Source organism: Malus domestica, chromosome 16 (genome assembly GCF_042453785.1).
Source record: "Malus domestica chromosome 16, GDT2T_hap1".
NCBI lineage: Eukaryota > Viridiplantae > Streptophyta > Magnoliopsida > Rosales > Rosaceae > Malus > Malus domestica.
In genome coordinates this window covers 11,457,395-11,473,504 of record NC_091676.1, presented here as the reverse complement: position 1 = coordinate 11,473,504, position 16,110 = coordinate 11,457,395, and the positions used below count along the sequence as shown (strand labels likewise).

At 44.4% G+C, this 16,110-nt stretch overlaps 2 protein-coding genes across 2 annotated transcripts; both read left to right on the top strand.

Annotated features, from left to right (window-relative positions):
• LOC103433213 (GDSL esterase/lipase At4g16230) lies at nt 1-2,147 on the top strand. Its single transcript, XM_008371450.4, has 5 exons — nt 1-633; nt 708-838; nt 937-1,182; nt 1,268-1,523; nt 1,628-2,147. The coding sequence occupies exons 1-5, from the start codon at nt 378-380 to the stop codon at nt 1,849-1,851; spliced, it is 1,113 nt and encodes a 370-aa protein (XP_008369672.2). The 5' UTR covers nt 1-377; the 3' UTR covers nt 1,852-2,147.
• Nucleotides 2,148-3,990: 1,843 nt separating this feature from the next.
• On the top strand, nt 3,991-5,466 carry LOC103433207 (probable enoyl-CoA hydratase 1, peroxisomal). The gene is made up of 3 exons (XM_008371445.4): nt 3,991-4,547; nt 4,653-4,935; nt 5,182-5,466. Exons 1-3 carry the CDS (start codon nt 4,132-4,134, stop codon nt 5,284-5,286), a joined length of 804 nt encoding a protein of 267 aa, XP_008369667.1. The 5' UTR covers nt 3,991-4,131; the 3' UTR covers nt 5,287-5,466.
• Nucleotides 5,467-16,110: the final 10,644 nt, after the last annotated feature.

Genomic DNA, 16,110 nt, shown 5'->3' with positions numbered 1-16,110 from the left:
ATTGTAAATGGTGTGACATATTTTGGATTTTATCAAATGTGAAAATGTGAAGAAATGTCTCGCATCGGAAGTTTATCAAATCTTATATATGTTAATAAATAGTTGAATTGTCAATTAATTTTATGGTGAAACTTCTGCGACTTCTTCCTTTGAAGCTTATGAGTTTATCTTCATTTTAGTTAGTTATAATTTTGGTATTTTGAGATACGCTTTTGCTTTAAAATTGAAAGCTGGTCAAAGCACTCTAACTTAGCAGCCTGCAACTAATCAAATTTCCTCTCATTATATATTTTCAATTTTCATGTATGAATAGCTGCTGATATTGCCTCCTTTTAAGGTGTGAAACTTTTGTATTGACCTTCTTCACATCCTTTGCAATGGGTGGCCTATCAAATAGAACAGTCACTAAGCTCGGCATTTTCTTCCAAATTTCAACAATTTTTGTGTTTTTTTGGAGAATATGCTTGGCAAAATATGTTCCTGCAAATTTTGTGTTTGGGGATTCTCTGGTCGATGCCGGAAATAACAACTACCTTGTGTCACTCTCCAAGGCCAACTATCTTCCTAATGGAATCGATTTCGGAAAGCCAACTGGAAGATACACAAATGGAAGAACAATTATCGACATCATAGGCAAGTTCTCCATTTTTTAATTTATTTTGTTTCTGGTTTTCTTCATTCTTTTTAATTGATTTTAGTTTTAACAGGTCAGCAACTTGGCTTCAAGGGTTTCAGTCCCCCTTACTTGTCTCCAACAACTGCTGTGCCGAAAGTTCTGCAGGGTGTAAATTATGCTTCAGGTGGAGGTGGAATTCTCAATCACACAGGAAAGATTTTTGTAAGGCTTCTTGTGATATATACTCAATGTTTGGAGTTTTTATTTATTTGTACATACACTGCTTTGATGTGACGTAAAAACCTCGTGTAATTTGATAGGGAGGTCGATTAAACATGGATGAACAGCTAGATTTCTTTGCTAATACCAGGCAAGACATTATCTCCAGCATTGGCCTTCCTGCAGCTCTGCAGCTATTAAGCAAGGCTCTCTTCTCCGTAACAATGGGCTCGAACGATTTCATTAACAACTACTTGACGCCGGTGATCTCAGCTCCTGAGCAAAAATTTATACCTCCGGAAACATTTGTGGGAATTCTGATTTCAAGATACAGACTACAACTCACAGTAAATTTACTTTCGTTTTCCTTTAGTTTGTACATATGAATATTCGGCATTACAGGTTTAGTTAATAGACGCGTTACCCTTGCAGAGACTGTACAATTTGGGAGCAAGGAAGATTCTTGTGACAAATGTAGGACCAATTGGGTGCATACCCTATGAGAGGGATACAAATCTTGATGCAGGAGATTCCTGTGTCGAAAAACCAAATCAGTTAGCGCAATTGTTCAACCCTGAGTTGAAGAGCCTTCTCACGGAGCTTAACGCCAACCTTGAGGGATCCAAATTTGTGTATGCAGATGTTTATGGCATTGTAAATGACATTACTCGGAACCACATATCATTTGGTGAGAATGAGAAGGCATAAGAGAATTTTAATTTTTTATAACAATTTTTTCTTACGAATCAAAGCAATGCAGTGCTTGAGTGTTTTTGGTTATGTTAAATGCAGGTTTTGTGAACGCAAATTCTGCATGCTGTCATGTGGCGGGGCGCTTCGGGGGTCTGATTCCGTGCGGTCCTCCGTCCAAAGTTTGCAGGGAGAGATCAAAGTATGTGTTCTGGGATCCCTACCATCCTTCTGATGCTGCTAATGTAATCATAGCAAGACGTCTCTTGTATGGAGACTCCAATGACATTTCACCCATCAATGTTCTGCAACTCATTCAGTCTTAAATCTGTTGGCTGGAACAAAAGTGCAGTTAAATGAATAATGTTAATTATTCTACAAAGAATTTAGTAATTATTATTTAATTATTATCCTTTTTTCTTCTTCTTTTGGGTTCTTAATATATAAATCTCATTGTTTTATTGGGTAGTAATTGCCAGCATCGTTGCAACAAAAAAAAAAGATGGGAAAGAAAGAGTGCATAAAAAGAATGTGCCCAGAAGAGCTTCCTGATTATATAATATTGTTGTAATAAGCTTCATGAAGAATAAATGAGAGATACGCAGTGGATTGTCTTAGTGAATATGACCTCTCTTTTTTTTAATTCATTGCGTTCAAACCCGGTTCATTCTGAATTTTTACATAGCTTATTGTAGCCAACTGATGGGCAACCTTGATACCATTTCTAGGATTGGACGAAATGAATGACAATTGAGTCGCTAAAGTCTAAACGCTTGATGTCATCGATAGGGGTACCATATAAAACCTAGCACAACCCATCATGTGTTAGAATTCACTGCACAAGCTTGAGCATCAGTCTCCACTTCCACATAAACTGAAGATGTCTAACTGCCATTTCCATCACCTTCCGCTAGAAACATCCAGCACATGGGCAAGCCCAAAAAATAGTTAATTCTCCTTATTCTTTCCTCATCACGACGAAAATGATGGCTTCCATGCAACGGATTATTAAATTACTACCACTAACTACGATGTTTAATTCTCTTTACCACATGACCCATCAATAACTGCCACTACTTCTGTCACTTTCGACGACAAACGTCCAACACATGGGCAAACCAAAGAATCTATTAATTCTCTCGAGTCATTCCTCGCCATGATGATAGTAAACTTGTGTGCAATGGATTCATTGTCACTGTTTCATCTTGTAGATAGTCATATTGATGTCCATGTCCACATAGAAGACGCGATGCCTTCATTAGTGATGTTACGTCATAAAGGCTCTTTGCCACGAGAGGTGAGAAGCTGATGAATGGCTTTCCACAAAAATAATTTGACTTTGAGGACACAATACAACTTCTCCACTCTCGGTTTGTTCTTGTCTTGTCTAGTATCGCTTCTATAAAAATGAATGTACCAAATAAAAGCGAAATTGGGTTGGGCTTTCAATTTGATTATATAATATTGTTGTAATAAGCTTCGTGAAGAATAAATGAGAGATATGCAATGGATTGTCTTAGTAAATATGACCTTTGTTTTTTTTAATTTATTGTGTTCTGAGTTTAAACTTGGTTCATTCTGAATTTTTACATAGCTTATAGTAGCCAACTAGCGGGCAACCTTGCTACCATTTCTAGGATTGGACGAAATGAATGATAATTGAGTCGCTAAAGTCTAAAAACGCTTGATGTCATCGATAGGGGTACCATATAAAACCTAGCACTCCCCGTCATGTATTAGAATTCACTGCACAAGCTTGAGCATGAGTCTAACAGCCATTTCCGTCACCTTCAGCTAAAAACATCCAGCACATGGGCAAGCCCAAAAACAAGTTATTTCTCTTTATTCTTTCCTCATCACGATGAAAATGACTTTCATGCAACATATTTACTAAATTACTGTCACTAGCTACGATGTTTAACCCTCTTTACCACATGATCCATTAGTAACTGCAACTACTTATGTCACCTTCGACGACAAACGTCCAACACATGGGCAAACCAAAGAATCTATTAATTCTCCCGAGTCATTCCTCTCCATGATGATAGTAAACTTTTGTGCAACGGATTCATTGTCACTGTTTCATCTTGTAGACAGTCATATGGATGTCTATGTCCACATAGAAGACGTGATGCCTTCATTAGTGATGTTACGTCATAAAGGCTCTTTGCCACGAGAGGTGAGAAGCTGATGAATGGCTTTCCACAAAAGTAATTTGACTTTGAGGACACAATACAACTTCTCCACTCTAGGCTTTGCTCTTGTCGTGTCTAGTATCGTTTGTATAAAAAAGAATGTACCAAATAAAAGCGAAATTGAGTTGGGCTTTCAAAGTGTATTCAGACCCGTTTATCTATTTCTTCAGGCCTGTAGTTGAGGCCCGTGAAGCCCATGGTCCATTATTTGGCTGGCCCGCGCCACACTGAATTGTCAGTTTCACCGTGGCGGCTAGTGTCAACTAAACAAATCGTCACGATGACTCGTCCACGCATTCCAAAGCAAAAACGACACCATCCGCACGCATTCAAATCCGAGTTCATCCGATTCAGCCCCAATCCAAAACCCAAATCCATTTCTCCCTAAACGCCGCCGTATTACCTCCCAAGATGGCCCGCCACCAATCGTCGCCGGAAAATCTCATACTTGTAAACCGCGAACCGACCGGAATCGCGTTCGTGACGATCAACCGTCCCAAGTCGCTCAACTCGCTGACCCGGCCCATGATGACGGACCTTGCCCAGGCCTTCAAGGCCCTAAATCAAGACGAATCGGTCCGGGTCATCGTTCTGTCTGGGTCCGGTCGCGCGTTTTGTTCCGGCGTCGATCTCACCTCCGCCGAGGACGTTTTCAAAGGCGATGTGAAGGACGTGGAGTCCGACCCCGTTGCCCAGATGGAGCGGTGCCGAAGGCCCATCATCGGAGCAGTTAACGGGTTCGCGGTCACCGCCGGGTTCGAGATCGCGCTCGCCTGCGATATCATCATCGCGACGAAAGGAGCTAAATTCCTGGACACTCACGCTAGGTCCGTATCAATCCCTTCTTTCATTTCAGATTTCGGATCTAGAATCGAAGTCCGAATTGGTACGCAATATCTCTAACCGTTTCTGCTTGTTTGGTTTGAAAATAGATTTGGGATATTTCCGTCGTGGGGTTTGTCCCAGAAGCTTTCGAGGATCATAGGGCCCAACAAAGCGCGCGAAGTGTCGCTGGCGGCGACGCCGTTGACAGCGGAGGTGGGCGAAAAGTTGGGGTTCGTGAACCACGTTGTGGAAGAGAGTGAGTTGCTGAAAAAAGCTCGTGAAGTAGGTGAGGCCATTGCGAAAAATAACCATGACATGGTGTTGAGGTACAAGGCTGTTATCAATGACGGGCTTAAGCTGGACCTGGCCGATGCTCTTACGCTTGAAAAGGTGCCCATTTTACCACTAACATACCTTTTACTAACAATGTTGGTTTAGATTTGCCGTCTGCACTCGTAAGTGATAGGTCTTATGATCGGGGAGTTGGGAATTTAATTATTATGGTCGATAGATTGCGTGACTTAGCTCAAATTCTGCACTCCAAGTCCTAGTATGTAATGCTACGAATGTTGTTTTAGCGGGTGTTTGTTCTTATTCATGACGATGTATGGACATGTTTTGATTGTTAAATTTCAGGAGAGGGGTCATGAGTATTACAAGGGAATGACCAAAGGCCAGTTTAAGAAGATGCAAGAGTTCATAGCAGGTCGGAGTTCGAAAAAGCCTTCTTCCAAGTTGTAGAATTTCCATACCGCTTCCCTTCCACTGCAAGCGTAAGAAAGTTGGGCTGTCAAACTGGTGGGAATGACTTCATCTTTCCCTTCAAGTAGACACCATTCCTCATCACACTTGTTTAATTAATGTATTTGGGCGCGTAATAACATATTTTTCTTCGTTCAAGTTACAGTTACAGGTTGTTTACGGGAGCTGTTATTGGTATTCCAATTATTTTTTTAATGCGGGTCTGCCATTACTTGAAGCATTTGCTAAAATATGAACCAAACTAAATCAGGTATTACATTACATGAAAATATATCCACGTCCACCCGCAAAGCAGTTGGCAGAAGGATCTTTTTCAGTACTACCATCCTGCCTCGGTCTCCTCTCATCTCTTTCATTCTCGTGCTAACTCTGATGAGACGGGTGGGGAGAGCGGTCAATCGCTTGAAGCACAGAGCATGCAAGCACGGAAGCGAAGCTGCCTCCAACGCCATTACACACGAAGCCGTGTCTTCCCTCGAAGCCATTGGAGATTGCATCTGTGCATCACTTTGGTGCTGCTGATCTACCACTTGTCCCTCAAATCCAATCATTCATTCCTCGCCGACCAACTTCCGCCAGCTCCCTTTCCTTTCCTCTGATGCTCCGCCAGCTCCCTTCCCCTTCTTTTTTAAGTCCGGTTCTATTACCACACTTAGGCAGTCACAGCCGTTAGATATGGTCCATACAGAATGTTCGCACCTTTAATCCGCACAAGAGATGGCCAAAAAGATTGCGGATCATTTGAGCCCAAGTGTCAGCTACAAGCACCGTTCTAAAAATTCTCGCCTAGGGCTGCCTAGGCGTTAGGCGGCAGGCTAGCATCCCAATTAATGGCGTTTAAAAATTAAGAAATTACGTATAAATCTATTAAGGCGTTCGTCTAGACCATTCAGGCACTCGCTTCACTTAGATAGGGAATAGATATCTTTCATTTTGCATTTTAATTTTTTCAATAAATTGTAAGAGACGTGTTGCATGCTTAAATAAACACACATTATACCTTTATTCTCCATATTTTCATTATGTTCCAATATTTCATAATATGTATGTGTTGACCCTAAAAACTACCAAGCCTACATGGCACGCAGGTCGAGTAATCTATGAGCTAACTACGTCCTTCAGTTGTGTGCGGGGCGTGCCAACTCGTCGGTCGAGCTCATCCGAGGAGTAAAATATGTTGATGTTGTGATGAGTGCGAGGCTGACTTCTGCGTCTTGCGATTGCGACCAAGGAAGGAACACGTCTCGGCCTCTTGAGTTCTCGAACCTAAAGACAAGGCTACTATTCTTACGAAGTTCACAAATCGTCGTCGTCAGATTCAGTCACATTGATGAAATTCGTCAGAGTAAACTCATGCTGAATCAACACCAAAGTGTAAGGGCACAAATACTCAAAGCAGATATATGGTTCGGCTGTCGAAATGCCGAACTCTAAATCTCACTTGAGAGTATCCAATCATAAACTAACTCGGCGTGCAATGTGCCGAGCCTAATAAACCGTAACACCTCACTTCGCCGAGAAGGCTAATGAGATGACCTCACCAATAAAGATTCAGAAATCCTTTTCGACCGAGACTTGGATAGATAACCAGTCACCCTCGACGCAGTGCTATCTATGCCGACTGAAGATGTTGCGAGACCGGCTGGTTCCACGGTGACAGTGTTATCTATGCCGATTGAAAATATCATCGGTTGCCTTCACAGTGCTGTTTATCCAAACTAAAGCTGTGTCGGCGAAAAAAGAAAAATATAAAGTCTTAAGGTTGTTGAGAGAATTTGCGCATGGTAGTTGTGTGTTGAATTGAAGGGGCTTTGAACGATGCACAGCCTTCTCTATTTATAGCATCAGGTACTTTCTAGATCGAGTTAAAACCATACTCGGATTAGGATTTCTTATTCTAATCAAACACTATCTCGATCAGTCTTATTTTCACTATGACTTTGAACCCAGTCCTTTATCAAGCCGGATTCACTTCCTGATTATCAATATCCATATCTTGCCGAGACTCCTTAATGCGCTAGGATTCAATTACTCGTCTCACCAAACCAATATTTTAGGCCCAAACATTGCCCCCTCGCTTCTGAAGACTTTTTTGGCCTGAAGTCTCTGGTCGAGCCCTAACCTTGAAGAAGAGACACCGGGCTCCGTCTCCCGATGTGCATTTATGAAGCATGATTGCACGATCTTGATCTCGTCAGATATCTCGCCATGTGTCCTCATCTCAACATGACCTGAAGTGTCATTTTATCATTACCCTATTGATCCGCAAGATTTTTGAATTCCTCAAGACGTGCGGATGTCCAAACGTCCACAAATCAGTATACATGTCGACGCATGCCATCGTGCAATCTCGATTTGCAAATCTTTTGGTACCCTCGAGATCGTGTGAACACCAAAACGTCCTTTCTTCATAAAAGAACGCCGTCACAATATCATCATGACCCCTTAATCTGCAAGTTTTTTGGTTCTTTCTCCTAGGTCTGTTAATATTCTCCATCACTCCATAATTATTAGCGATCTTCCCGACCACTCTCCCCGTTCAATCTTCCATTCCACGAGTCTATAAATACCCGGCCTTCTATTATTCATTCTTTACGTTTTCAAATTTTCCAAACTTTCTCTTGTTCAAAGATTAAAAGAAAACCCCATGACCTTCTCCCAGAAAACCTTCAAAACCGTTTCCAATGGCCTCTTTCATATCCAAGCTTTCTAAGGAATGTGACAAATGCGGGACAATCATCGATCAACGCTCAATCAAGACTCTGCGCTTTGAGAGCGACATAAGCACCCCCCACCAGATCCTTGGTCCACTTTTTAAGGATGCAGTGCCACCAGCCATCACCGAACTCTTCAAGGAGCAGTGTCTAACACCCCTACTGCCAGGGTTTGAATGGTCGAGGTGGGATTCAGCAAAACCCCAAGGCTCCTGGCCCTCGACCACTGCGACCTGGGCAGCCTAGGCTGCACGGATGGAAAAGATCTTCAGCGAGCAATGGAAAGCTCTTGGCATTTACGATGTCATTTGTCTTTCGTCTATGGAACTCGTCGTGGACAAGGAGCTTCTTATGGCAGCCTCAAGCTTCTGGTGATCAGCCACCAACACTATGGTTCTTCCCCTTGGCCCCATGGGCCCTACTATCTTTGATATTATCGCGATCCTAGGGACTTCCCATTTTGGCATCCCGGTTGACGCTATCCTCTCTGGGTACCCATCGACCATCGACCTGAAGGCATTTTTCAACGATCGAGCCATCAAAACGCTGAGCGGAGAGGGCCAAGAACCCTCAAAGGAAGAAGTTCAGAAACTTTATAAGAACTTTCTCAACTACAACACTTTTTATCTCCACTTTGCTGGCCTAGGGGAGGAGAACCTACGGCGGGGAGAACACGAAGCCTTCCTCTTCTACTGGTATAACAAATTTATTTGTTGTACCAAGTCCAATAAATGCTTGGTCGAGAACATGCCAGTGGCCGAAGCCCTAGCCAGCGGTCACACCCTGGCGCTTAGTCCAGCCATTCTTGCCCATCTCCTACGCTGTTTGGCTGAGATGACCCTTCACAAGATCGACCTACACCAGAGTGGCCCCTTCTGGGTATTCCAACTCTGGCTGCAGGTTTATTTTGTCACCCTTCGGCCAGAGCTTGCCAGCTTCTCACCTACTGAAGCGATCGACCTTCAGGTGGCTTCTCGACCAGTACCTCCTCACCAAGCTGAAGACGTGTTCAGATACTTCTTCGACCTTGATGCCCTTTCCGACGACGAATTCTTGATTTGCCGTCGTCGAGAATATCCTTTGTCGATCAAACTCCCTACATCAGCATGGAGTGCAAATGATGATGCTGATCTCCGTCAAGCCTGGGGGTCGTTTGTGCTTACCCGCGACCTTCCTCTTGGGTGTGACGCGCACCAAGCAAGTTGGGAAGTATATCACCCCCAATTCACTGCTCAGTAACTCGGCTATCTTCAGGGTTGCCTAGTGCCTCTTCTTACCTTTCGCTCACTGCTGAGCCGAGGACGCTTATATGGCTCTTCAGAAAAAGAGTGCAAGGATGCCAAAAAGGAGTTTCAAGAGGGGTGCCAAAAATTTGACCTTCGACCAACCGTTCCAGAATCCTTTAGCACTGACAATGTCGGTGATTGGTGGGAAGAGTATACCCAAAACTTTTTTGGTTCTCCGGTCGCAGACATCCTGAACAAGATCTTCGGCGGTCGACCTAATAAGGCTTCTGCCCCCCAATCCCAAGGTAATGGTCTATTTCTACCTTTTTCCTTCGACTTTGAACTCTATTGATTTGCTTTTACTTTCTCAAGTAGTCGGTCATTGAAAAAGGTAGAAGTTGTTGCTGCGGCTGCGGCTGGGAAAAAATCGACCATCTTCAAGAGGGCTAAGACCACCGCGCAGGCCTTGTTGAGCAAACGGCTTCGTCAAGAGGTCGAGCCTGCCATCGAACCCCCTCGACCTGCAAAACGGGTCAAGAAGCTGGCGAAGAAATGAGGACGGGAAATTCATGTTATCTCCAGTCAGACTACGGGAGCGACGACTCCTAGTGTTTCCCTTTTTGCCCCTATCGTCCAAGCCTCGACAGAGAAACGGTCAATTTCTGCCAAAAAGACAGCCTAAGTACAGCCTGTTTCTAAGGTCGTTGAAACAGTTATCGCTCCACTGGTCGAGGCGTCTGTGGCTTCGGGATTAGCTGTTGCTCCTGTCTTGGAAGGGGCAGTCCCTTTGGTCGAGAAAAATCATCCTGAACATCCAAAACACACGGCAGTCGTTCTAGAAGAGAGTGACGGGAGCGACGAGATCCCACTGGCGAGTCGTCTTCAACCACGCAATCAACCTCCTCTTGCGTCCGAAGCGGTTGTCCAAGTCGGCCCTTCTGCGGCCAACCGTGGCAAACGACCTGTCGTAGAGCCAAAAGCGACGACGGAAACACCCGTTCACACGTAGGACCAAGACCTCAACATTCCTCCCCAAGAAGCCAATTCGGCCTTCGTAAGTACCCCTACCACTTTTCTTTGGTTACTTTTCTGCCTTAAAACTCTAAACCAGGAAGATACTGAATATCAGGTGCCTACCCATTCTTTTCATCGAAAATTCTACGCGCCGAAATGTGTTATCTATATTTCTTGGCCGCCTCAGTGGCCATCGAATGTAGATAACCTTCATCGGCCGCGTGAACTGAGAAGCAGTCTAAGACACTGGGCTCGGCCATTAAGTTTTTTAGGTTCGAGCAATGAACCTAAAGACATGGCCGAAGTCTCATCTCGGCAGGTTTAAAACAAAAACCTTATTGCTATATTTTTTCGTGATTTCCTCGTGCTTAACATGATTTTTGTGTGCAGCCTTCATGGGAAGTCGAGTTTAATGCTTTTCTATCAAGCACTTCTAGAACGGCCGGTCCTTCGGCCACTACGACTGATCCTGCCGAGTCAGCTGCTCTGGTTCGGTTGCAAGAAGTTATGTCTCTCTCAGCGTCACAAGTCTTCGAGCGCAAAGGTCTTGATTCGTTGGGTGCATGCCTAAACGACCTCGGATCTGATGGTCAATTGAGTGTCGAAGCTATCGTTCAGGTGTCGTCCGCCTTGAAGCGAGTTCGAGAATCCTTTACTGTTTTCGAGAACGCTCTTCGGGCTGACGATGACTTGAAAGCTGCAATGTCAGTTCAAGACACTCTTCGCCCGAAGATCGACGCTTTAAAGGCGAAAGGGAAGTCCCTGGCCGAGGTCGACCGTCAAATGGTCGAACTGGTAAAACGAAGGTCGGCCATTGCTTTTGAGCTTGCGAGGGACTTTGAGTCGGGCAGCAAATCTTGTTTAACCGAATACGTGGCGAACGCGAAGCGAGTCGAGCAGCTGAAGATGGACAAGAAGAACCGGCAAGCCGAGGTCATAATAGGCGATGTGAAGTGGCTAGAGCTGAAGGTACTTCTTGGAACTCTTCTTCCTTCATCACCTTAGAATATTTTGACTGTAAACCATCTTATTAATGAAATGAAACAAGGTTTTACTCTTGCATCTCCCATGTAATTGGGTAGTATTTTTTTAAGAACTTTCCATTGATTGGTAACTTGTGAATAATACATGTTCGATCTCTAAGATGGTATGCCCCCTTACCGATAACTTTATGGACGACAAACGGTCCTTCCCAATTCGACGACCATTTGCCGAACCTGGGATCTTTAATTCCTACGGGTAACACAGTTTGCCAAACTAACTCTCCTTCGTCGAACGTTTTTTGTTTGACTCTTTGATTATAAGCTCACTCGGTAATTTTCTTTTGTGCCACTAGAAGATTGTAAGCGTCAAGCCGATCTTCTTCCAAATCTTCTAACTCTTGTAACATGGCATGGTTGTATTAGACGTTGGACAAACTACTCTGCTCGATCACGCGTAAAGAATTTACACTTAGCTCGACTGGTAACATCGCTTCATGTCCATAGGTTAACGCATATGGGGTGGTCCCCGTTGCTGACCGGGGTGAAGTCCGGTATGCCCATAAGGCTTCATTCAATTTTAAATGCCACATGCCAGGCCTTTCTTTTATCATTTTTTCAAGAATACCGATCAAAACCTTATTACTTGCTTCGGCTTGTCCATTCACTTGTGGATAGTATGGTGTGGACTGCTCAAGCCGAATTTTTAAGCTCGCTGTATACTCTTTGAACCTTTCGGCTGTGAAAACTGTGCCAGTATCAGTTATGATCATTTCTGGTACGCCGAACCTGGTCACAATATGTTCCTTCACAAAATCGCAAACCTCCTTGAATGTTAATTCGGCGTATGATTTTGCTTCGACCCACTTAGTGAAATAATCTGTTGCCACGAGTATCTATGCATGTTTCGCTGCTCCAGAAGATGGTGTGATTTTGCCAATCACGTACATTGCCCATTCTTTGAACAGCCAAGGTTTGGTGACCGAATGAAGTAATTCGGCCGGGGCCCTTTGGATGGGTCCATGAATTTGACACTGGACTCATCTTCGTGCATACTCGATACAATCTTTCAATATGCTTGGCCAAAAGTAACCGTGCTGGTGAAGTAGCCAACGCATCTTGCGCCCTGATTAATGGACTCCATAAATTCCTTCATGTACCTCTGTGATTGCTTGGGCGGCTTCTTGCGGGCCGAGGCATAATAGTAATAAACCGTCTTTGCCTTTTTGATACAACTCATTCTGGTATGAGACATAGTTTGTGGCATGAACCTTTGTCTTTCTGTCGTGTTTGCCTCTAGGATTATTAAGGTATTGCATAATTGGCCTTCTCCAGTCGTTTGGTAGCGTCTCGACCGCGCAAACATCTACAAGATCCTCCCGTTCCAACAACGAAGGTAAGGACATTACTCGTGTACGGATGACTTGGTCATGCTGAAGGACTTGTTGATTAACCAAAGTCGGATACGATTGCCATAAAACGAGTATCATTGGTCCATACTTGCCCCCCAAGAGTTGTGCTCCGGAGGCTATCTGAGCAAGTTCTTCAGCGACGGTGTTCCGACCACGGGAAATATGATTGAACGTGATACCGTCGAATAACTCGGCTAAGTAACTGGCAACCATGTGATAGGGCGCCAGAGTGCAACTCATACACCGAAAAGTTCTATTGAGTTGGTTAATCACAAGCTCTAAATTGTCGAAAACGAGGACACGAGTAGCGTGCAAATCATGAAATACGCTAAGGTCGATAACAAGGGTTTCGTATTCGGCCTGATTATTGGTGTGGAGACTGGAGTACGATCCCCACACCGGCCGATATTGAAGTGCTGGAACCATCGAAATACATCGTCCAATAATTATCACGTGCTTTCACCATTCTGATTTCAACATCGTTGCCCCCAAACCCATATGGAGAAGGGTGATGGGTTAAGAAATCGGCAAACGCTTGTCCTTTGACGGCTTTTTGTGGGACGTACTGCAAACTAAACTCCGATAGTGCCAGTGTCCATTTCCCGATTTGGCCTTTGACTATTGGCCGAGTAAGCATATATCGAATAACATCTGTCTAGGCGATGACCTGCGTAATGGATAGGAACAAATAATGTCGGAGTTTTAATGCGGCGAAGAACAAAGCCAAGCAAAGTTTCTCGACGGGTGAATAATTGATCTCTGGAGGATTGAGGTTTCGGCTGAGATAGAAAATAGCTTGCTCTCGCCCAGCATCAGTATCTTGCGCGATGAGGCACCCGATGGATTCTTCGGCCGCTGCAATGTAAAGCTTAAGGGGTTTATCACGTCGAGGCGGTACAAGGACGGGTGGAGTTGCAAGAGCAACCTTGATTTGCGTGAAAGTCACGCGATGTTTTTCACGCCACTCAAACTTATCTGAGTCCTTAAGTTTCAACAGTGTAGAGAATGCCGTCATTTTGCTAGCGGAATTAGCTATGAATCGGCGAAGAAAATTTATTTTCCCAAGCAAGGACTGGAGTTGTTTTTTGGTCGTCGAGGGTGGGGCGTCAATAATCACACGAGCTTTGTTTGCGTCGACCTCGATACAGCGATAATGGACAAGAAAACCTAAGAAATTACCGGCCGACACACCAAATGCGCATTTGGCCGGGTTCATCTTAAGGTTATGTCGTTGCATGCGAAGGAAAGCTTGCCGAAGATCATCAAGATGCATTCGGCAACTTTTCGATTTGACCACGACATCATCAATATACACTTCTATGGTAGTGCCGATCAGGTCATGAAAACTGGTATTCATCGCGCGTTGATATGTAGCACCAGTGTTTTTGAGACCGAATGGCATGACTACCCACTCGCAGGTTTCAAGTGCCCCCGGGTAGCAGAAAACAGTTTTATGAACATCGGCCTTGGCAATAAATATCTGGTTATAACCGGTATGTCCATCCATGAATGACAGCATGTCATGATTAGCCGCGACGTCGATTAGCAAATCTGAAATTGGCATGGGATATGCATCCTTGGGTGTTGCCAGATTCAAATTTCGAAAATCAATGCAAATGCGTAAGGCCCCATTTTTCTTGAGCACCGGTACGATATTCGCCAACCACTCAACGTATTGAGCAGTTCGGATAAACCCGGCATTTAACAGTCAAACAATTTCATCTTTTATGCCGAGCTGTACTTCGGTCGAGAATCACCGAGGAGGTTGTCGAAAAGGCTTGCAACCCGGTTTGATACGTAATTCATGTTCGACAAAGGTCCGATCGAGACCCGGCATCTCATGATAACTCTAAGCAAAACAATCTTTAAACTCGTGAAGTAATTGATGAAGTTCATCTTTCATGGCATGGGGTAATAATGCACTAATGAATAGCGGCCGATGATCGTCGGTCGTTCCAACATTTATTTCCTCTAGAGGATCCTTAACTTGGGGGTGAATGTCGTCGAGCTCGGTCGGTGCGGCTCGAACTTTATCCAACGATAGTACTGGGCCCTTATCCTCTTCGGCCAAAAATTCTATAAAGTTGATGCCCGAATGCGGGTGCTTGGAAATAGCATACCAAAGGGCCAGCAGGCGTTCCATCGTGGATGAAACTGCGGCCCGACGCCTCTCGCTTTTGATGTCAATCATCAGTGATGGGGAGTAAACCGAGTCTCGCCAAATCCTGGTGTACAGTCTCGGCCCTACCTCGATGGCCTTCTGGACTGAGATCCGAGTCGGCCGTCCATCTTCATTAAAACCTTGTAGGGTAATATAGCCGACGTGATCATCATAATAGCGGGCCTGAATCATGTTGGTTTCAAATGGCTGAGTATCGGCCGGGTGGACCACAACTGATTTACCATCCCAAAAAATGAGAACTTGATATAAAGAAGAAGGAATGCAATTCGTTTGATGAATCCAATCCCTACCAAGTAGAGCATTATATTCGATCTTGGAGTCGACGATAAAAAATACGGTCATGTGATTGCGACCTGCGATGTTTACCTCCAGAGGGAGTACTCCTTTGGTCTGAGACTTGTCACCGACAAAGCTACTCATGGTTATTCCTGAAGGAATGAGTTCGTTGGTAGATCGTCGTAATGTTTTCATGACGAATACAGGCATGATATTGATTGTTACTCTGCAATCAACGAAAATTTTGGAGATTGGGTAGCCTTCAGTATGGGCCGTGACATACAACGATTTTAAATGTTGAAGATTAGTCGAGGAAGAACGGGGAAACAAGATGTCCAAGGCTGTTTTAAGTTTATCGTCGCCGTTAGCTAACTCGTCTTCAGTAGTAGTGATGAAATCAACTTGTGTTGCCTCCTCGGCGACCACATCACCGTCCAAGGAACTTGGTTGGTGCGTAGTCAGCTGAAATTCGGCAGGGAGAACATGGACCATGCTGATTTCCATATTTTCAAGGACTGAAGGGCCCATTGGATCCTGGTCGTCATCTTCCGGAATGGTGAGGACTATATCATCGTGTGTTGGAGCATTCGCGGCTGGATCGCTATGTGTCTCAACATATTCAGGCATTTGTGTCACACAATCCGACGATGTATCCTGTTAACTGTCATCTTCGGGCTTGCATGCATTTAGTGTCGGACTCTGCTCCTGCCGTATTTTACGAGCTCGTTCCTCATAGGCGATCCGTGCATTCCTGGTGTCCAGGTAAGCGTCCAGACGTGCCACCCGCTCTGTCTCATCGACCGTTAAACCGAACAAGAAGACGGCCGAAAAAACTTCAAAGTGATACCGAAGGTGTTGAAGGTCTTCAAGAGAAAAAGGGAGTTCGGCTGTGTCAATGTCCGTGTATGGGTCAACCTCGAAGTCAAGAACCCTAGCCTCTCGAATGTGCTAGAATCTGGCTTTCATTGCTGGATCGGTGGTTTTTTGGATGATCTGCTT